We start from the raw sequence: 22743 nt of genomic DNA, 5'->3' as shown, positions 1-22743 counted from the left end.
TTTCGGCCAACTATTCCTCTGGCCTCTGTCAGGTGGTAACCGCGACGGGATAGGAACTCCAAATCTCCTAACTACATTCTCAGCAATTACTGCCATGCATAGTTGTTGTCGTCTCACCAGGTTTTGGCCAAGTAAGCCTCTGGCTGGCTTTGGGTAGGATTGAAACCATTATTTTCAAACAATTCTCACCTGGAACCGTAGAGATAAATGTCGTGAAGCAACAACTAAAAAAGATGAGAATAATAGTCTGCAATAAATAAAATAATAAATAATACTCATCTCAATAATGAATTCCAATTAAATAATATATAAAAGATAATAATGAATATTTTAAAATATTCGAATGGTGCAGGGTCTATCGGATACGAAAGCCGACTCAAGAAGTTTAATCTTTTCTCCTTTGAGCACCAACAAATTATGCGGTGATCTTATTTTAGCCTAAAATCTCCTCAATGGACATTATGATATATCTAAGGACTTATTATTCACTACAGTACAAGAAAGGCTGTCGAACAGAAAGACAAGAGTCTCATTCTAACATTTAATAACAACATTTGTTTGACTTGTGAGATATTGAGAAAAGTTCCTGTTGTCCTTTTTTTTTTTTTTGGTCAATTTTCACCTCAAACAAGGCACAGTGCCACTTTGAAGCAGGGGGCTACTATCAGGGACATAATTTGCAGGGACATTATGAAGGGGGATGAGTAGAAAGATGTTTGTTCACATTGGGAAAGCAGAATCCTGGAAGGGAGTTCCAAAGACCTACAGTTCTGGGGAAGAAACTATTAAACTAAAAGGCTTTCTTGCACCTAGGGATCTCTACTGTAAAGGGTGATACTTAGTGGCTAGTCGGGTTTGTCGGAGGTAGTTACGTCGAGGAGGTACAAGTGTTTGCAGTTCGTCAGAGCATTCACCATTAAAGTATTTGTAGAACAGACAGAGGGATGCAATATCTCATCGATGGGACAGAGGCTGAAGCCTAGATGACAGTTCAGGACCTATCAGGTTAGCAACTCTCTTTTGAACCCTGTCCAGGAGCGAGAGACAAGCAGCAGATGCACCAGCCCAGATGTGACAACAGTACTCCATACATTTAAACAAAAAAATTTTTATTACATTTTCACCCCAAACAAGGCACATTGCCACTTTGGTGTAGGGGGCTGCTATCAGGGGCAGCAACTACTGGGGTACTATGTTGGGATTTGGGCAGCAAGATTTTTGTTCACGTTACACTTGAACTTCTGCATGTCAGTACATTTAGGGAAGCAGGGACCTGGAATGGAATTCCAGAGTCTAGTGGTTCTTGGGAAGAAACTACTGGAGTAGAAAGATCTTTTACATCTAGGGATCTCTACTGCGTGAGGGCGGGATTTAGCTGCCTGTCAGGTTTGTCAAGGGTGTCTATGTCGTGGGGGCACAAGTGATTGCAGTTCGTCAGAGCATTCACCATTAAAATACTTGTAGAACAGGCAGAGGGATGCAACGTTTCATCGATGGGACAGAGGCTGAAGCTTAGATGCCAGTTCAGGGCCTATCAGATTGCCGACTCTCTTTTGAACCTTGTCTAGGAGCGAGAGACTAGCAGCAGATGCACCAGCCCAAATGTAACAGCAATACTCCATACATGGACGAATGGTGGCTTTATAGAGGTACAGGATACTTTCAGGTGTCAGTAATTTTCTAGCACGGTAGAGAGAGCCTACCTTTTTCGCAGCGGCCCTGGCAATGTTTTCAATGTAATTGTTCTAACTCATGTTTCCCGTGAACGTTAGGCCAAGCAGTTTGAAAGATGTACTCTCAGATAGGGAGTCACTGGCCATTGCTATTGGTGGCAGAGAAGGTTTCTTGTAATTATTGAAGGAAACTAGTTTAGTCTTGGCAGCATTGAATGTGACCATCCATTTTTGTCTCCATTCCACTACAGATTGGAGGTCATCCTCTAGTGTTTTTGCCATTTCTTTAGTTATGTGTTCATTTGTTTTCCTGTCATGCCTGTTATAGAGTGTGGTGTCATCAGCATATATACCCATCTCAGAGGCAGTTTTGTTGGGGAGGTCATTAATACATATTAGGAATAATAGAGGTCCAAGGATAGACCCCTGGGGCACTCCTGCATTTATATCACACTGTTTAGATGTACGACCGTCGAGGACAACCTGTATTTTGCTCTTATCTAAGAAGGATTTAATTATGTTAAGTATTCTACCAGTGATAACGTATGATCTAATTTTCCTGAGGAGACCCTCATGCCATACCCTGTCAAAAGCCTTAGATATATCTAGAGCTACCGCTCTTCCCTCCCCAGCTTTGTCCAGTGAATGGTATATACGTTCAGAGATTACAGTGAGGATGTCTGCTGTGGAATGGGCTTGTTTAAATCCATATTGTTTGTCAGTCAGAAGTTTAGCATCTGTAAGGTGACGGACTAGAGCATGGTTAATTATGGTTTCAAATATTTTGGCAAAAAGTGGGAGGAGGCTAATGGGGCGATAATTTGATGGGTCAGTTCTTTCGCCAGAATTCTTGAATACTGGTACCACAGAAGCAGTTTTCCAACAGCCCGGAGAGCATGATTCATTAAGGCATTTGTTGTAGAGTTTGGAGAGAACTAGAGCTACTTCGGCTGAGCACCTTTTTAATAGCACAGCTGGGATGAGATCAGGTCCACATGCTTTTGAAGTGTCAAGGTTTTTTATGATAGCATGCACCTGAGCAGGGGTGATTTTAGATCGTCTAGTGTGGCGTCTGTCCGCAAAGGAAAGTCAGGCATGGCGTGGTTTGAAGGATCCAGTGTGGAGTTTGAGGCAAACCGGCTGGCAAGCATATTAGCCTTGTCGGTTGCTGAGCAAACAACCTCATGATTGTTTGCTAGTGGGAGAATCGTTGACTGCCCATTATTTACTATAGATTTTCCAAAAATCACGGGTTCCTTATTTCTGTGCTTCGATGCGTTTTCTGGTGGTTTCAGAGTAATCTGTCTTAGCTGTCGCTATTACTCTCTTACAATCATTTCTAGCTTCTATATACTTCTGTTCATTTGAGCTGGACTTATGTCAGTTGAATCTGTGGAACGCATGCGGCCTTTGACAAATGTCAGCTGCACAAGCAGAAGTAAACCATTGGGGAGAGTGGGGCTTGCTATAGAATTTCCGTGTGGGAACATGTGCTTCAATTGCAGTTTTGAACCATTCAGTGGTCTCATTTGCACACTGTTCCGCTGGAAGAGAAAAGATATTTTGCCATGGGGTATCTCTGATGAGTTTCCTAATGGCTTCCCAGTCAGCTTTTTTGTAATAGCTCGTTGTTTTGAGTAGTAGGTCTTCAGTTTTAGGGCGAGAATTTAGGGTGATTTCTACCATTATCACAGTGTGATTAGCATTCCCGAGTGGGCTGTGGGCATTTATTATTCCATTCATAAAAGATTAGACAGGCCTGTTGAAAGAGAGAGTTCATGAATGTGTGATGAACTTTGTAGAAACGTGTGTAACGACTGCTACATATGGCTGGAATAAATCTTCGGCAAAGACATTTTTATAATAATCACCGTTTCAATGCCCACAGATATCAGAATGCACAAGATTACAATGTTGTAATTTACCCAGCCGCACACATGCGATAAAGGAACTACATTGCGCTCCATGCACAGTGATTATACAAACAGACTGGAATGTTCCAGAACACCCATATATAAGGTTTCACATATGAAAATCAAATCAGTTCAGTTTAGTTTTATTCTAGTTTCTTCTCTTGTTTCCTCCGAGACTGGAGCTGAAGTAACTCCGCATTGGAAAGCGTTAACATTCCCTGTCTTGAATTTGTGTGCTCAGCAAATGAACCTTAATTCTCATCATGGAAAATTACCACAGTGAACGAGAATTATTTCTTCTTTTCAACAATGCAATTTAGAACTACTGTTTTCTTATGTGCTTACATGGTTTAATGGCCTTCTTTTCCTCTCAAAAATAACCGTGTTGTCCCTCTGTTCATAAAAATAAGTAATCCTGAACTTCATGCCCTTTTCACAAGACACTCATTTAGCTAAGCCGTCCTAATAAACACTTGTTGCAAGAAAAAAACTCCTAATATTTGAACGATTTGGATTAATGTTTCTTAAACACGCAAATAAATGTTATTTCATTTCAATACAGCGATCTCGAGTTTTTTGTCAAGTGTCATTTTACCAAAATTATCCACGTTTTTTATTTTATGTGTGAGGATGTGGTTTGATGAAAACCTTTTGCAAGTCGGAGATTATGTAAAATTTACCTTTAACGGTCCTGAGGATACTCTACTGCCTTCAACTTCAAGAGATTCCTGCACCTGCAACTTTGGTCTTAAAAATTGATGGACCCTGATTATGAATTGGTGAACACGGACTCACACCCATAACCTATACGTGTATTCATGTATGGACAGTGACAAGAGATTAAATAATTCTGTGGGAGAAGAAGAGTTCAAGTATGTGCAGTTAAAGTTATTGTTTGGCGGTAACCATGATAGATTCTTTGTTTTCTCGTCTTAGTCAAACAAGTCGAAGGCCCAGGTGGGTTGTGTTGTGCTCCAAAGGAGTAATTGAGGATTAGACCATGCCATGTGGAGTTCTTGTCAGTCCAAGAGCCTTGAAGAAAGAGAGTGTTGCCGTGTGTTTAAGCTTTTATAAATTCAATCACGTGGTCAACTCATCTAAATGATGGTCTTTGATTGGACAAGCCAGAAAAGAAGGTGACCATACAACCAATCAGCAAACATATTCAAAATCTTGAACTGCGAGTATATCTGCTCCTTCTATTACGAGTCCACATGGACGCTACAAGAAACTGTTTTGCTGCTGATTTTGATTGAACTGAAGTCTTTCGCAGTCAGGATCCCTGGACCTTAGAATAACCTTTCAAGGAAAGTAATAATAAATACACTAACCGCACAAACATTCAAGGTGAATCTGAACAGTTGCTGGGCTACTGTATCGTTTTGTGTAGATTTATACCACAAGTGAAAGCATGCTTTTTTTTCTCCAAACGAATTGAATTGAATTTTACAATCTTTAAATTCTTGATTTCGATTTCAATAATTGCAAGTGTTTTATGTGAACAAGTGGATCAAAATATCTGAGGGTATGTAGTATATACTATGATGGGGGTATATTGTATATAATATGATGCGTTATGTAATATATAATATGAGGGGGGGTATATTGTATATAATATGATGGGCTATGTAGTATATAATATGATGGCGGTATGTTGTATATGATATGATGGGCTATGTAGTATATAAAATTATAGGGGTATATTGTATATGATATGATGGGCTATGTAGTATATAATATGATGGGGGTATATTGTATATAATATGATGGGCTATGTAATATATAATATGATGGGGGTATATTGTATATAATATGGGCTATGTAATATATAATATGATGGGGGGTATGTTGTATATGATATGATGGGCTATGTAGTATATAATATAATGGGGGTATATTGTATATAATATGATGGGCTATGTAGTATATAATATGATGGGTATGTACTATATAATATGATGGGGGTATATTGTATATAATATGATGAGCTATGTAGTATATAATATGATGGGGATATATTGTATATAATATGATGGGTTACATAGTATATAATATGATGGGGGTATATTGTATATAATATGGTGGGCTATGTAGTATATAATATGATCGGGGGTATACTGTATATAATATGATGGGGTATGTAGTGTTCACTTCTGTTGTGTTGACGATTGATAATGTGGTCTGATACTTTCTTATTGGCCAACTTACTGGACATTAAATGGATGAAAAATGATGAAGACAACCTTTTCACGTGATGCATGTCTTATTTCCCTCATCTATGAGTTGTTTGTGGCTATCCTGTAAGGGAACAAGATGACCTTATCTGGATATCACATGGCCATCCTTTTCTACAAAGTTCCAAACCATTTATTCTATGTCATATTTTTTAATTAACTAATCACACATCAGCCCACGTATTGGGCAATAGGTCAACCTGCAGAAAAGTCTTGTGACCTCCTCCTACTTATCATTATCAGCATTATCATCATCAGTAGTAGTAGTTTATAGACCATTAAGTGGCTTGACTTCCAAACTAACCTATCATCATATTTTTTTTTTTTTTTACATGGTAGTCACCACTTATCAAGGCCCGGAAGCCACTCGGGGATAAGGGTCATTGCGTGTCAATGGGATAATATCGTAGTAATCGTTAGTAATGGAGATTTGATAAAGTGTCTTACTTAAGGGGGCGGTTTATCAGGAATTTGTTTATGTTGGACTTGAAGACATCCAAGTTGTAGTCAGATGGGAAACAGGCAAACAGGAGAGAGTTTTTTGATTTAGGCACAAATAAAGAATGGGGAAAATTATTGACAATGGTTTCAGCTAGTCGCGAAAGATTGGCAAGGGGGGACCAGAGATGGAAATAACGATAAAACAAAGACTGGCTATCAACGTCTCTTCTGTGGGAGAGAGGCTGCAGGGAAGAGAAAAGGGCATCCCCCACTAGGCCACGAAGTCTATTTTGTACTCTGTCAAGGCAGGATAGGCTGTTTTTAGCAGCTCCTGCCCAGATGTGGCATCAGTACTCCATCCTTGGACATACTTGGCTTTTATATAGATAGAGAATTGCATCAGCCGTGAGATATCTTCTGGAGCAGTAGAAGGATCCTACCATTTTTCCAGCGACCTTGGCAACAGACTTGATATACGTGTTCCATTTCAGATCAGGAATAAAGGTCAGTCCCAGAAGCTTATCAAAAAATGAAACTTCCTCTAGACGAGAGCCATCCATTTCAATTGATGCCAGATGGGGATCAGAGCATTGATGATGTAAAGATAGGAGCTTGGTTTTAGATGCATTAAAAGTAACCAGCCATCTCTTCCCCCGCTGGACCACGTGCTGAAGATCAGAGGAGAGAGAATCAGAGAGAACTTTGTCATTTACGACCTTTGATGTGTTGCCATAGATGGTCATGTCATCAGCATAGATATCAACGAATGATTTAAGTATGTGTTTAGGGAGATCATTGATGTAGATCAGGAAGAGAGTTGGGCCCAGGATGTACTTGTAGTACTTGTCGCCGACTGTCTTCAGAAGTAAATGTCGGAATGAAGTAATTTCTATGAGGGGGAAAAAAAAAAATTACTTCATGCCAACATTACTTCATTCTAACATTTACTTCTGAAGACAGTCGGCGAAAAGTACTTCAAGTTTCTTCACCGTTCCCGCTTTTCTTTTTTTTCTTTCTCCCCCTTTTAGTCGATCTTCTTCCTTTTCAATTTATTTTTCTTACTTTTAGTCGATCCTATTTCTTTTTACATTATAGTCGATCTTTTTTTTATAAGGTTTAAAAAAAAAAATTAAAAGGTAAAAAAAAAAAAAAAAAATGCCCCACTTCGCTATTAAACTATTACAATTCTGTTGTACTTCGAATTTACTATCATACCTCCGGGGACGTTACAATATGAATATATATTAAAAAAAAAAACGCACTCTAGTCATTTACAGAGGCGATATGAGTGTAAAGGTCAAGGTAAACTGGTGTCGATCGATATGTATCCTTCTTTTTGTTTCTGCTTTTTCCACATTACAGTCAGTTGGGGTCCGTATTCCATTTTTCTTTTTTTACCATTTACTTACATTAGTTCCATGTTCGGTGGGGTTCTCTCATCGGCCCATTTCCACACTCCTTCCACATTCCGATCATTCAAGCCTGTCCACCACATTGCCGATGTCTTGGACAACGATGCCAACTGGTTTTCTAACCATTCCTGCAAATAGCAATGAAATTAAAATAAGATTAAAAAAGGATTTTTAGGTGCGTTTTCTTTGTTCTTTGTTTTTTTTTTTTTACTGTTTGTCAGTAGGTTAGTTGATATATCAAGCCCAAAAAACGTTTTCGTGATAGCATCAAGGAGAGTCTGATGAGCTTTCATGTTCCAGTTGACAGTTAGGAGGGAGTCCCTAGCGTATGATCGCAAGCGGTGAAGGGCACTGATATACAGGGGTGCAGAATACTTTGAAGCAGCCAAGATAGACCAAGCAAAGTTCAAAAGAGCATGTAGGAAACGCCAAACATTGCCGCCCAATCATGGAGATCTTTAGATCTGTGAGGTGTGTGACCGAGCTCTGTTGTCCAAGGTAGGTCTTGTTAATCGCATGAAAGCGCACGATGATACGAGTTCCATTGCTGTTAGTTTTTTCGAAACCAAACTTCAGTGTCATGTCTGCTTGAGGGTGTGTAAGTCGCTGGCAGCACTGAAAAGTCGTCTTCGAACACATGGACTTTTAGTGACTGAGGGAGTGGCACTTGTCTGACAAGATGTTGCAATCATCATATCATGCTTAATCTTTATTTTAAAATCCACATAGGCAAGCCTTAATATTATAAAGGAAAGCAGCAACCTTGTAACTCTCGCTTCTTTTACTTTTATCCTTTAGTCCTCACATTTCATGAGCAATGTTTCTAGCAAAGGAAGAATTGCAGCTTTCTGGATTGGAATCAATCCATCTAACACTTACTGTTTGCTAGTTTTTAACTTTGAAATAGTATTTTATATATGTTTTTTTTTAAGTATCAAGTGGCTTCATGTCTTGTCTTGAGCGATTTCTATAAACTATCCTCAATCATCATAGAAGACGAACATACAGAGAAATAAAATTATAATGATCAGTAACGTAATAAGACTTACACGTCTTGCTTCTTCTTTGTGTCTTTGAAACACAGTTATATAAGAGTTTGCCGTTTTTTCTTTTTACAGTCCTACAAAACAAACTTGGTCCAAATATTGGACAAGCTCTGACAGCTGATTTAGTTTTATTTAGGTCAAACCTCCCTTTTTCTTTTTTTTTTTACTCACATTCGCCTAAATCAAGGCATGTTACCACTAGGACATACTATTAGGGACCATACATACAGGGACAATCTAAATAGGGAGTTGAGCAGTGAGATATGCTTAAATTTCTGTACAGTTAGGGAAACAGGGAACAGGGAGGGAATTCTGAAATCTAGCAGTTCGACAAAAAAAATATATATATTTGAGTAGAAGGCTTTCCAACATCTGGGGGGATATCTATAGTGAAGGGGTTGGATTTTGCTGCTTGTCGGGTTAGTTGGAAGTATTTATGTTGAGCAGGAACATTCCATTAAAGTACTTGTAAAAAGAACACTATTGAGATGATGGGGCAGGGGCTGGAACTTGGTTGACAGTGCAAGACATATTAGATTTGAAACTTTTTTTTTTTTAACCCTGTCTAATAGGGAGAGGCTAGTGGCAGATGCACCAGCTCGGATATAGCAACAATGCTTTATGCATGAGTGAATTGTAGCTTTGTAAAAATATTGGATGCTTTCTGGTGTTAGTAATTTTCTAATTGAAGGAGTCCATTTTCTTTGCAGCAGTCTCGGCAATGTTCTCAATATATTTTTCTCTTTCTATTTGTGGATTATCGTGAGAAACTTTATTTAAATGTAGGTATATACTGGGTCAATTTAAGTAAAAAAATGCACTATTGAAAGAAAGAAAACTTAAATAGTATTAAGCACTATGCAATGTGTTCTCTGAAATTTGTAGCATCATAAGTAACAATATTGATATGTTTTCATTATCTAATGTATAAAACTAGCATGGTTACCCGGCATTGCCAGGGAACATTAACAACAAAATAGAAGTGTTAAAAAGTGTATGTGATAATATCTTTGTCTTAAAACTTATTTCTGTCCTAACCCTAACCCCCTCTCTATCCTTTCTCATCTTACTCTCCATGTCCCCCTTCTCTCTCCCTATGTCCTCCCTCCCCCTTTTTCCTGTTTCTTAGGTCGGAATCTGATTATTAGTTTGTGACTTCTGAGCAGTGACACACACATACACTAAAGCATAACTTTACGTAATATATCATAGAAACGACCAATGAAAAAAAAAATCTCTAAATGTTGATTTCCCCACCCCTATGACTAATTTTGTTTTTGTTGACAAGAATGGATTTTTACACAAAACAACAAATATGTCCATATTCTTGCTAATGTAATGCTGAAAAAGAATATATTAATGTTGTGGATGTGTCTTATGTAGTTTATGACTTCTCTCTCCCTATGTCCCACCTTCCCTTTCTGGTGGTTTTATAGAAATACAGGATAATGCAAGAATGCTGAATCCATTTCTCATGTTTCAAGTTCTTAGTATTTCTACGTTTTCGTTATTGTCAAATATTCAATCGATTCTAATCTGCATATAAATAGTTTGTAGATCATTTCAATTCGTGCATCCTTTAAACCTCTCCTGCTTCACAAAATTCACACTTAAATGCGCACGTTCATGCGCACATAACCTGACATAGTGATATGGAACGAGAAGGAGAAAGAAGCAACCTTAGTAGAAGTCAGTATCCCCAATGATTGCTGAATTGAACAGAGCTGAAAGGGAAAAGATAACGAAATACCAAGGTCATATGTATGCCATGAAAAGAAACTGGAATCTTAGGAAGATCTCTAACATTTCCAAAATTATAGGAGCAACCAGATTCATGAAAAAGAATTTTAAATCTATCTGGCAAATATACCCGGTGAATCAAGTGCGCGAGGGATTCAAACAATTGCGCTTAAAGGGGCGGTCAGAATCTTCAAAAGAGCTGAAAGAGATGAATAAGAGAGAGAGAGAGAGAGAGAGAGAGAGAGAGAGAGAGAGAGAGAAAGAGAGAGAGAGAGACGCACACACAGAGAAAGAAAGAACGAGAGAGTAAGAACAAGGGAAAGAAAGAGAGAGAAAGAGAGAAAGAATAAAGAGAGAAAAAGAGAGAGGGAGAGAGAGAGAGAGAGAGAGAGAGTATGACATTTTTGTTTTAAATCTAAAGATCTAAATAATAAAAAATCGTGGATTGTTGGATTCTAAAAAGTCAGTAAAGAGCACGATCAGCCAAATAGATACTGTTTGCAGACTTTGGAATCAGCTATGTCAAGCTTATCAGATCTATTAAAGCCAACAACATTCACGTTATGTGAGTTGACCCGGCTTCTTCCAGAGGAGAAAATCTCTATTAAATTCACAAGCGGTCCCCAAGCATATCCATATTCCAGTCAGGAATGATGTTAGATTTTTACAGTTCTTGCAGAGAGATGTCAAGATCCTCCTACATACAGCTCCAGGTATTTCCATTTGGTACTGACCAGGTTCAACGTTGCTTAACTTCAGTGATCTAATGAGTACTGGTGTGTCAACGTAATTATTTCATGTATTATTGGATGTATTGTTTGTCATTTACGGACTAATAATGTTGAAATAGGTATGAACCCCGATTTCCTCTTTAGTTATGAGTACAAAGTGACTAACAAATCATTTACAATGGCTGTTGCGATTCAACATTAAATAACCTAAAAAAAGGGGGGTGATATGCCATAAAAACAAAAGAAAAATGAAAAGAATTAAGTTTATATATGAAATAAAATTGCCTTTTCTTCCTGGTTGTGGATGATGAGTCTGGTGATGAAGCTGTCTTCTACGGACTGATCGAGTTCTTTGCAACGAGTTGTCACTTCAAACCATGTTCTCAGATCTTTGGCGTCAAGACTGGAGCTGAAGTAATAGCAGTAAGTCCCGTGTCGGATCCAATTCTTGGGTTTATTTGGACACGCCTTTCCTGCAAGAATGTGAAATATATATTTCTCAATATGTAATCGTGCAAGATTCGATTTATTCATTTATGCCGCTTTTGCAATCTTTTATTTCAAATATGTCTTCCATATCAAAAAAATGTATGTACATGCATAAAAATTACATAAAATCATATAGAGTATATAATGGAAATATACAGATTAAAACAAAAGCAAGTCTGTACAAGTATGTATGGGAATAAAAAATAAATAAATAATTACACATTAATATAAAACGGTAATTCATAAAAAGACCAATAGCCTGTAGCCTAAACAATAGGTACTCTGGCATCGGATGGGGAAAATTGCAACTTTTGCTATAAAGATTTCTAATCAGGTGGTTCGGCTGTGATTTGATCGTTGCCGAGAGCGAGTTTGACCGCATGAAACCTGAGGTCAATCCTAATGATGAATGTCCGAAATAAATCCCCACTCTAAAATTCTAATTCTAATTTTTTGTTGGTGTGGAGGCGTTGGTGTTTTTTTGTTTTTTTTTAAAGAAAAACTACAAAACTTAATCAGTTCAATCAAATTACATGAACTAATATCTTATCAGACAAAGCATGAAGCCACTTGATGTAAGAAGCTAAAACAAATCCAATTTTAAGATCAAAAACTTGCCAATGATAAGTATTAGATGGAATAGATTCTGACCCAGAAAACAGCAATTCTTCTCTCTTTGCCAGAAACATCACTGATGGAATGTGAGGACTAAAGCACAAAATAAGGGAAGCGAGATCCACTTTCTACTCTCTTTGAATTTGCAACCGTTTCAGTGTGATAAGACGATTGTGCGATTGTAAATTGGTGGGGAGGAGGGATCTCTTCGAGCGTGCTTTTTAACAAACTTGGTATCCATGGGATTATTGAAGCCTTATATGCTCGACATCTCAATGTAATGTTAATCACGTTTACCCACGGGACCCACATGTTGTATGCAGAGCATGGCGCAAATGAACAGAAGACAAGTAATGGAGTAAGTTTAGGAGAACTCTTGTCATCACTAACTAGCAGAGCATTACTAATTTCGACAAAAGAGAGAGTCTGTCAGTGTGATGATGTATGGCAGTGAAACCTTCCCACTGAGGGTTGAGGACATTCGTTGCATGGAGAGAAATGATATGAGAATATGATTGATGTGTAATGCAAATCTTAAAGGCTTAGATCTGATGACCGCAGAGGAAGATTAAACCTGGACAATAAATAAATAAAAGAATAGGAAGATGTGTGCAGAACTGGAGACTTCGATGGTATGGCCACATTGAAAGAATTGATGAGAATTCTTGAGTCAGTAGATGTAAAACAGTTGAAATTGCAGGTTCTGTTTACCGGGAGGGCCTATGAAAACCTAGGAGGACGTGATTATGATGATGATGATGATGATGATGATGATGATGATGGCGATGGTGGTGGTAGTGGTAGTGGTAAAAGATAAATAAATGAAAACAAGTACGGCATAATCACGTTGACACACCGGTTCTTGCCAGATCACCGAAGTTAAGCAACGTTCAGCCTGGCCAGTACCAGATGGGTGACCATTTAGGAAGGCTAAGCGTTATTTGTACCTTCTGGGAAGGTTGGGCGTAGGGCCAGCACCCTCACCCTGTAAAAAGAACTCCTCGCTAAAAAAACATCTACAAAAAAAGTTGTAAGTTGTAGATGGCCTATGCTCCTCATGAAATGGAAACAAGTAAATTTGGCTGTCCATAATTTTAATTCATTTAAATCTGCAAACCATTATTTCTGGCCTGGCTTTTTTGCGAATGCATCATGAATTCCAATTCCAAGGACTTTTCAGTTTTTTATTTCTTCATCTAGGCCGCCCCCAAAGACAGACATCTGAAAGCACCAACTGCCTAACTTAACCACTGACTATTTAAAAAATACCTCTCTCTCCTAACATGCGATCTTGCTAGAGTCTTTGGTATCTGTCCTTATTTACTTGCTTCCCTATGAGGGCAGAATTACCTGTACCCCATACGAAAGTGGCACTCACTCTAGGCTGGTTGAATTGGCTTCCTGCATGGGAATATCAAATTCACAAGCAGTCCCCAGTCGCATGTATATCCCAATTAAGGAAGATGACAACGTTAAGTTTTTACAGTTTATGTAGGGAGGTGTCGACATCCTCCTACATACAGCGCCTAGTATTCCCAAGTGATCACCCATCTGGTACTGACTAGACTCAATGTTGCTTAACTTCAGTGATCCAGTGAGAACCAGTGTATCAATGTAATTATATAGAGTTAGACATAAGGTTGGTTTTTAATGTGGAGAAAATTCAGCTCCCTAAAAAAGGGCACTTCGGATTGAGACAAAAATAAAAAAAGTTCCTCTGTCTAGAAGGATTTCTCGTGCACTGACCAAAGATATAAACATGTAGTATCAGAACAGAAACTACACTTTTCCCTTAGCAAAAAGACCATTTATTTTTCCAAATTATGATGTCAAAAGAGCAAAACGTTTTCCTCATGTTATGTTATAAGGGGAGGGGAGGGATAATGTAAGGTTCCCCTAAGACTTTATGAAAAACATGTACAACGAAAACCGGTAAGTAAACCACCACATGTGAATAAAAGAGGACGCTTTCTTTTAGTGTTTACAGCTCAACTAAGTCAAAACAGGAGACGAAAGTCTCTCTAAGACACCTTGCCAACTGATGGATGCAGATATTAGTTTAAAGTAACCAGAGTTTGATCCATATCAGGAGTTCATGAACCTGAAGGAAATATACATCCGAAAACCCTCGACCTTCTTATATTTCTTACTTAGCTCTTCTTCAAGAGATTAGGTGAAAGGTCAAGTGTTGGGTTTATGAAAGTGCTTCTTTAAAACAACCTGGATTTGAATTTGACACACACAGGTCTTCAGTCTATGTCGCTAACTACTAAACCCCTCCTCCCTCGACGATCTCTTCTTATATATGTGTCCATAAAGAGAAGCAGTTTGTCCATATTGCAACGCAAATCAAGAATATAGTAACTTTGTGGGGGTTTGTTTTGGTAGCTTTTTACTTTTAGCTAGACACACACAGAGTTCTCTATAAAGAATAGATTACTCGAGGAATGAGTCGGTAGTTTTTGCGAAATTATTACATGAAATTGCTAAAAACCGACACTTCCCCACCAACCCCTAACGAAATCTGATTCAGTTGATCCCCAAAGAATGAAAATATATACTTTTTAATTTGAAATGTTATTAATCTGGGGCAGCGCCGATCAAGAGTATACCAACTTTGTGGGTGTTTGTTTTGTATTTGTTTTTTACTTTTAGTTGGACATACACACATGCACATATGCACATGCACACATATACACATGCACACATATGGCCAATATGTTCAGAGCACAATTCTTACCCTCGACGGCATAAAATTGGCAAATGTAGGCAGCTTTCTGTACACAGTTGACATCGATGAAACTGCCATCGTTTGTTATGACTGTACAATCTTCGTCTTCATTATGGTTGTCGGGTTCTTGATTCCAGCGTCTGAAAGAGAAGACATCAAAGTATTTATGTAAGGTTCTAATAATTGTTCTCTAACGGAGTTGTGTGTGTGTGTGTGTGTGTGTGTGTGTGTGTGTGTGTGTGTGTGTGTGTGTATACCGTGCCACGCAAAAGTATTGGAAACATTACATTTTTCTTCATAACTTTAATTAGGGTTCAAGAGTTTACCTAAAATTTGGTCAGTATATTCCTATTACTATTCTAAATTATATTTTGGAGTAGTAATTACAAAATCAAAGTTTAGAAAGTTCTACGATGTGACAAGCAACGCGTCCTATACAACTAAGATAGTTACTGCTGGTATGCAGGTGGTAGATATCACATCTACAAACATTAACTGAAATTAGCCGACTCCCTAGACACGATTTCGAAACAACGTTATTTGTTGAGGGACATCACATCCCTACGAAGGATGAACCGCTTTTTTTTTTAGACATTAAGAGGAGATTATAGATAGATATATAAATACCCATTCACATACACTTTTCACGATAAAGCTAGAACCCAGAATTAGATAGAATCGAGTAATCGTGTCTGGGGAGTCGGCTAATTTCAGTTAATGTTTGTAGATGTGATATCTACCGCCTGCATACCAGCAGTACCTATCTTAGTTGTATAGGATGCGTTGCTTGTCACATCGTAGAATGTAGGACTGGATAAAAAAAAAATATATAAGAATTTAAAAATCGAGGCATAGCCAATAGATTGCGCTGTGGCCCATATGGTTAGGTTGTCAATATTACACACTTCATGAGTGCGCCGACCTGGGTTCGCGCCTATGTCGGAGCATGTAACTGATGAGATGCAGTACATCGAAACCCACTTTGGGTCTGGCGTTGTCTCCGTTGTCGATGCAATTGCTCGGTTCTATCTAATTCTGGGTTCTAGCTTTATCGTGAAAGGTGTATGTGAACGGGTATATATATATATATATATATATATATATATATATATATATATATATATATATATATATATATATAAGTAAGTTGTAGTTTGCTTGAAGCATTGTTGAAGAAAATTATAAGTTAAAATTAAAAGCCAAGAACAATGCGAGATTTTTTTTTTTTATATAGAGTAAAATTAAATGCAAACAAAAGAAATAAAGTTCTTTTTTTTGTTGTTTGTTTTTTTCTTTTTCACACAAATTTTAACTCTAAACAACAGTAATTATTTTTTTCTGTTGTATATGTATATATAATTTTTATAAATGCTTATTTTTGAAATATTGTTAATTTCAATGTATACCGTTTTTGTTTAACTGGTTGAGATTGTTAGTATAATCACCGTTAATTTTGAGTTAAGCTCAATGTATCTATTTTATAGGTGCAGAGCATATATAGTGCAAAACTTTATTGAAATTCACAGACTAACATTTTTTCTTTTTTGTAACTTTTGTTTATTTTATCCCGGATTTCTTCATTACAGCCGGTTTATCATGTACAAAATCAACCTTTTGTTGGTAACATCAAATGGAAACAACATCTGACGAGTTGGTGAGGACTGGAAATTTTTATGGATGCATAAAATCATAAAATTGCCATCTCATTAACGAAACGGCTGTAATGAAGAAATCCAGGATGAAATAAACAAAAGTTACAAAAAAGAAAAAAATGTAAGTTTTTGAATTTCAACAAAGTTTTGCACTATATATATATATATATATATATATATATATATATATATATATATATATATATATATATATATATATATATATATAAGAGGAGTTTGTGTGTGTACATCCAGAGAGAGAAATGGGCTGGGTGGAAGAGAGAGAAGTGAGTGGAGAAAGGAAAGGCAAAACAGGGGAGGCGAAAGAGAGAAAGATAGAGAGACGAACAGAAGATAGCTTATGTTGAGAACGACCAATTTTTCCGTGGTGTTGTGCCGGCATATTCCGGCAGCTTACATAAACTGCCGGAATATGCTGAACGCTGATCAAAATTTAAAATGGTAGAAAAAAAAGACATCATGATAGAAAAGTAGTGATCTGAAAATCTTGTTTTTTTTTTATATACAACCTTTCATTTCTTTTTTCTTTGAAATTTAATTTAAGTTTCGAAATACCATGGTCTAAGGAGTTTTCTTTATAGTTTACATGGCTTTTTCCTTATTGATTTATAATCAAATAAATTTTATTTAACTTTGAACAGTCATCAATCATTTCTTACTAGCAGTAAGACCCGATTTTGCCCAGGATTGAATAGCAGAAGACTACCAGAGACAAAATATATTCCTCAGAAAATAGCTGGAAATTTTTTTTTCTTTGGAATGGAAAAGTATTTAGCAAGAAAAAATGTTGATAAAAGGATATATATATATACATATATATATATATATATATATATATATATATATATATATACATATATATATATATATATATATATATATATATATATATATATGTAAAAGAGATTTAGAAGGCTGTCACAATGCGAGGAATGAATTATAGTCGCTGTTGGTTAGAGGAGACGAGAACAAGTGGCGATTTACAAATCAATAAGTACATACGTATATATATAATTTTTTTTTATATATATATATTTATTCAGTTGTATGGTAAAATGTCTTACTTGTAATGCCTATGCGACGTATTCCATTATTAATTTCGGAAAAATTTTCCCTTTTCATTCATTCATTTGTAATTTGTATTTTGTATCTGAAGATTAGCCATTTTGAAATATCTTCTCACAAGATACAGTTGAAGCTTATCCGAATGATTATAAAATAATTGCAACACCAAAGAGATACATTGTATCATAACACACATGTTGTGATATATGATTGTCTTGGAATTTACAATTATTTTATGACCATTCGAACAAGGTTCAACTGTATCTCGTTAGAAGATATTTCAAAATGGCTAATCTTCAGACACAAAATACAAATGTATACAAATATAAAAGCACACACACACATTATATAAGTTATGATAAGTAATAACACTATAAAGCTAAACAGAAGAACAGATTTAATACTCCTAACTTTCATATTAGAATTGTCTGTATAGACCTGTGGCGCAATAAACCGACCATACTACCTTTTAAAAAATCTTTAATCCAAAAACGTCTCTAAAAAGAAGCACAATCCGTAAACAGTGGCTAAACATGAGACACATTTAAAACTTACATCAGGGACATATCAGCGTTTTTTCCATTGACCCATTTCCATTTGGAATCGCCTCCATTTTTATTTAGCCCTGTCCACCATCCAGACTGACCCAAATGATAGGATTGCCACTCAATCCAATACTACTGACCACATAAAAGTAGAAAAAAAAAAAAAAAAAAATAGAAATTATATTACTTAACTAGAAGAAAAAAAAAAAAAAAAACTTCCTGTCCAAAAGGTTTGACACAAGGTGTGGGTTTGATAAAACTGTTTAGGTGGAACAGACTGGATTCGAACTTCCTGTCCAAAAGGTGTTTTCAGTTTGTGTCTTTAATCACATTTCCACCATCATCCCCCACCTCCTTAAGTACAGGATGCAACGATCAAATTATCGCCCTAAAAAGGCGATGATTCCATTTCCGGCTGATAAAAAAAGTTTTCCATTTTTTTGTTGCAAACCATCTACTAGTTGACTAATTGTGTGCAAATCCCAAGAACGATAGCAGCCTTCTATCTGAAAGTGACACAATGTTCAACGAGCTAGATCAGAGATGCGCTGCCGTACAACTCATGCTCTCTGCCGATCCAATTTCTGACAACAGGACCATTGCTAACACCCTCAAAATGCATTGCTGGATTGCCACGAATAACAGGGATGTGTCCAGGGTGATGAAAACAAAGTTTCCAGCCATGGTTATGGTCTTTGATGTGATGTAGTTTCAAGTGAGGGCCACATCATGCCACCTCACATTTTCGAAGTTGGCTTGAAAGTCAACACCAAAACGTACCTGGATGTGTTGAAGAGTGTGGTGATTTCTTCATGCAATCAGGTGGCCGCTGGCAAACTCTAGGTGTAGCAGCAGGACTCAGTGCTAGCCCACAAGTCCAAAGAGATCCAGGCTTGGTTACAGAAGGAGTGCTACGACTTTGTACTCTTCTCTCATTTGATCCCTCTTCTTTAGACCCGAACCCACTGGACTTCTTCGTTTGGTCATACGTCGAGAACATCACCAACATGACCTCCCACAACACCAAAGCCAGCCTGATCGCCGCCATCTACCAAGTTTTCCCCGAGCTCCTGCCGATGCTTGTAGAAAAGACATACTCCCAGTTCCGGACCCATACCAAGACGGTGATTGAGGCTGAAGACAGCTACATTGAATAGATGTCAGATCTCCTACATAATCAAGTTGCCGGAATTGATTTTTTCAATAAAAGCTTTAAAATAAATCTGTAGTGTTAAGTGTTTAGGGTGAAAACTTTATTGTTCCATCCTGTAGAAGAATGCAGTATGTGTAAAATTAATTCCACCACTTTTATGTCCTTATGGAGACCAAAATTCAAATATTATGATACTAAAGTCTATGTCTAGAATACCTATTCAAATTTTATCCAAATCAATTACATTATTTTGAATCAAGAAAAATGTATAAAATTTAAAGCTTCCGCTTAAAAGGTTTTAAAAAGAAATTAAAGTTCAGTGACTCTCAACACTCTCACCTTGCATAATTAATTTCTGATGACTATGAATAAATTCTGAAATATTTGTGATTTTCAAATATGCTGTATTCTTAACACTTGAGCAGTGGCGTGGCAACTATATTTGCCACCTGGGGAGGTTGTAAGATTAACCGCCACCCTCTCAGCGAGCTGTTAATAATCCATTTGTTGATCGGAGGTAGTTATTTATGAGCTTCAGTTTCGAGAAAGAGCACTCATACCTGGCAGCGCTAATAGCTGGGCTTGGTATAGAACAATTATATCTTATTCCACGAAACATTTCAATAAATTATTCTTTTATATAAAACAGGAGCATTCAACTTGAAATATTTATTTTCACTGAACATAAAACTGATGCTACAGATGAAAAATTCGTTTAAAAAACAATCAGGCTCCTTCACTCTTTGACAGATTATGGATACCCACATAAGGGTGCCTGTGTGTGAAATTTTTGTGGCAAGAGTTGCGCAATCTCCAACCATACCTCTCCTGAGTCAACATTGTTAAATACCAGTGGCAAGTGAAGTCTATGTACAGGACAACTGGAAACAAATGCCGAGATAAGCGGAGAGCACATACAGCGCCTAGAATTCCCAAATGGTCACCCATTTGATACTAACCAGGCTCAACATTGCTTAACTTCAGTGAGCTGATGAGAACCGGTGTGTGAACGCGATTATGCCGATATTATACGCATAAAACACAAAAACGTATTACGACCTTAAAAACTCATTTTGGTATAAGATTTCAGATTTTTTTGTTTGTTTTTTATTATTTTAATTTTTACCCCCTCAAAATGCCACCCCTTGGCACATGCCGCCTGGGGCGGACCGCAACTCTCGCCCCCCCCTCTCCCTTGCTATACCACTGTACTTGAGCATATCAAACAGACGAAAATGCTATTTTCAATGTAAGTACCACAAACTGATCGATATCTGAAAAAAAATGTAAAAATTTATTTCTCAACAATATGTACCTTCCCCGAAATTTTCGATTTTCAGGTCAATAAATATATTTCTGTTAGTATTGATTATGCTGTATTGGTTTTATAACAGTGTAAAGTGTAAAATTGAACGAAACATTTTACATAATTTTTATTTCAAAGTTGAGCCTTCTTAATTTTAGCTGGATCAGTTCAAACTTTCAGGTTCAGTTTTTCTTTTTTAAATTCCAAGTTTTTTTTTTGTTATAATTTGACGGCAAAAAAGAAAGTATAATATAACGTGCAATACTTACCTTTTCATCCCACGAGTTCACATCTAAAAGTTCAGAGTGCCAACGCCTGCATTTCTGCTTGGCTTCTGACCACGTGGAACTTTGAGTCCGTGCAAAGTAGTAACAATAATGGCTGGCTCTTATCCATTTTGAACTGCCACAGCCTAAGTCCACGTATTCTTGGAACAGAAAATGAATAAAAAAAATAATAATTTTCTAATGTAATGTGATACTACGGACGTTCCTCTTTTCACAAAGTATGTATTTAAAAAAAAAAAAAAGAGTAAAAATAATATAAAAAAAAAAAAAATTGAAATAAGTTTATCAGCAAAACAAATGAGATTAGTAGAAAGACAATAGGGAGGAAGTTGTTCACCAAGACATACAAACTAAAGCTAAAATAGGATTGTTAATCAAGGTGTAGCAGTAACTGGGATAAAATATCGGATGATATATTATACGTTAGTTTTAAGGGTGACAGTGAATTTTGTAACATTACACTATTTTGATTCTAAAAAAATGTCTAAAATTTAAGCCTTACACTTAAAAGATCTTAAGAAGAAATTAAAGTTCAGGGAATCTTGTGTAATAAGTTTCTAGTTAGTGATAGTTTACGAACAGTTTGGAGTTTGTGACGATTGAAGACAGTCGAATGCAGTTGTGGCTCAAAACAGATCGAGATGAGTTGACATAACCTGACGGAAACAGTCTTGACAGAATGCTGAGAGGGGGATGCTAACGTTTAGAAAGTCGATGGTGTCACACATGCACCCAGAGTACACCTGATATATACAGAAGTTGTTGGAGTTTGTGTTTTCTGTATTTTCTTTTGTATTGTTTTTTTTTTTCATACTTGTGAACCACTGTAAGCGCCCACCAACGCGTGAGAGATGACGACATGAGTTTGCGGCAGTTGAGGACAGTTTGCAACTGGAGAGAGTTGAACGCTGGTTGTGGCTTGGAGAAGATCGAGATGAGCTGATGTTAACTGACGAAAACAGCTTGACAGAATGCTAAGATGCGGATATTAACGTTTAGAAGGTCAATGTGTGAGAAATAATGACGTGGTCAGAGCTGAAAGAGAAAGCAAAGAAGAAGGAAACCATGACATAAAGCGTTGGGGTTGGTGATTATTATCGAGTGGGAGGTTAGCAAAAGGGCAATCGGGAGGAAGTCGCTCACCAAGACACACAAAGGAAAGCTGAAATAGGATTATTAATCAAGGTGTGGCAGTAACTGAGATTAAGGATCGGATGAGAGAGAGAGCACATGGTTGCACAATAGTACTCATGTGTCTTTTTATATAAAAAATATGTTTATTGCCCGACAGTCACGTTAAAGATTATAACATTATGATATATGAAACGTCACTGATTGACAGCAAGATGGTGGCTCAAATGGGTTGGACATGTGCTTAGGGCTGACAAAATAAAACTTGCTTTCATATTAGACTAGCGGGGGTACCTGGCGTTGTCTGAATGTGGAGAGGTTTTATGGTAAGTGTATTGAGCAACAGAGTGATAAAAAAAATGTTTCAAACAAAAAAAGATTAACCAACTCCCTAAAAAAATGAAAATAACAGCAAGTACCCGTGCGAGCGCAAAAAAAAAAAAAAATTAGTAAGCAGGAAGGCAGGCAGGCTCGAACCTGTAACGCTAAGAGGAAAAGGAAGTGAAAAAAAGTGAACAATTTAGTCGCTGTGCCCAGCATGATATATGACGTCGCCGC

At 37.1% G+C, this 22743-nt stretch overlaps 1 protein-coding gene across 2 annotated transcripts in view; it reads right to left on the bottom strand.

The window, feature by feature from the left end:
- Positions 1–22743, bottom strand: part of LOC145245838 (C-type mannose receptor 2-like) — a 122778-nt gene that overhangs the window by 5519 nt on the left and 94516 nt on the right. For both annotated transcript variants that reach the window (XM_080107491.1, XM_080107492.1), the window contains 5 exons: positions 21037–21194; positions 18319–18440; positions 15035–15165; positions 11476–11663; positions 7671–7801 (listed from right to left, as the gene is read on the bottom strand). In XM_080107491.1, the coding sequence (XP_079963617.1) occupies positions 7671–7801; positions 11476–11663; positions 15035–15165; positions 18319–18440; positions 21037–21194 (730 nt within the window). The remainder of the gene's footprint in view (positions 1–7670; positions 7802–11475; positions 11664–15034; positions 15166–18318; positions 18441–21036; positions 21195–22743) is intronic.

The sequence above is a fragment of the Euprymna scolopes genome, chromosome 23, assembly GCF_053919585.1.
Source record: "Euprymna scolopes isolate OS-2025 chromosome 23, ASM5391958v1, whole genome shotgun sequence".
In the NCBI taxonomy this organism is placed as follows: Eukaryota; Metazoa; Mollusca; class Cephalopoda; order Sepiida; family Sepiolidae; genus Euprymna; species Euprymna scolopes.
This window is presented reverse-complemented; position numbering and strand designations above follow the sequence as displayed.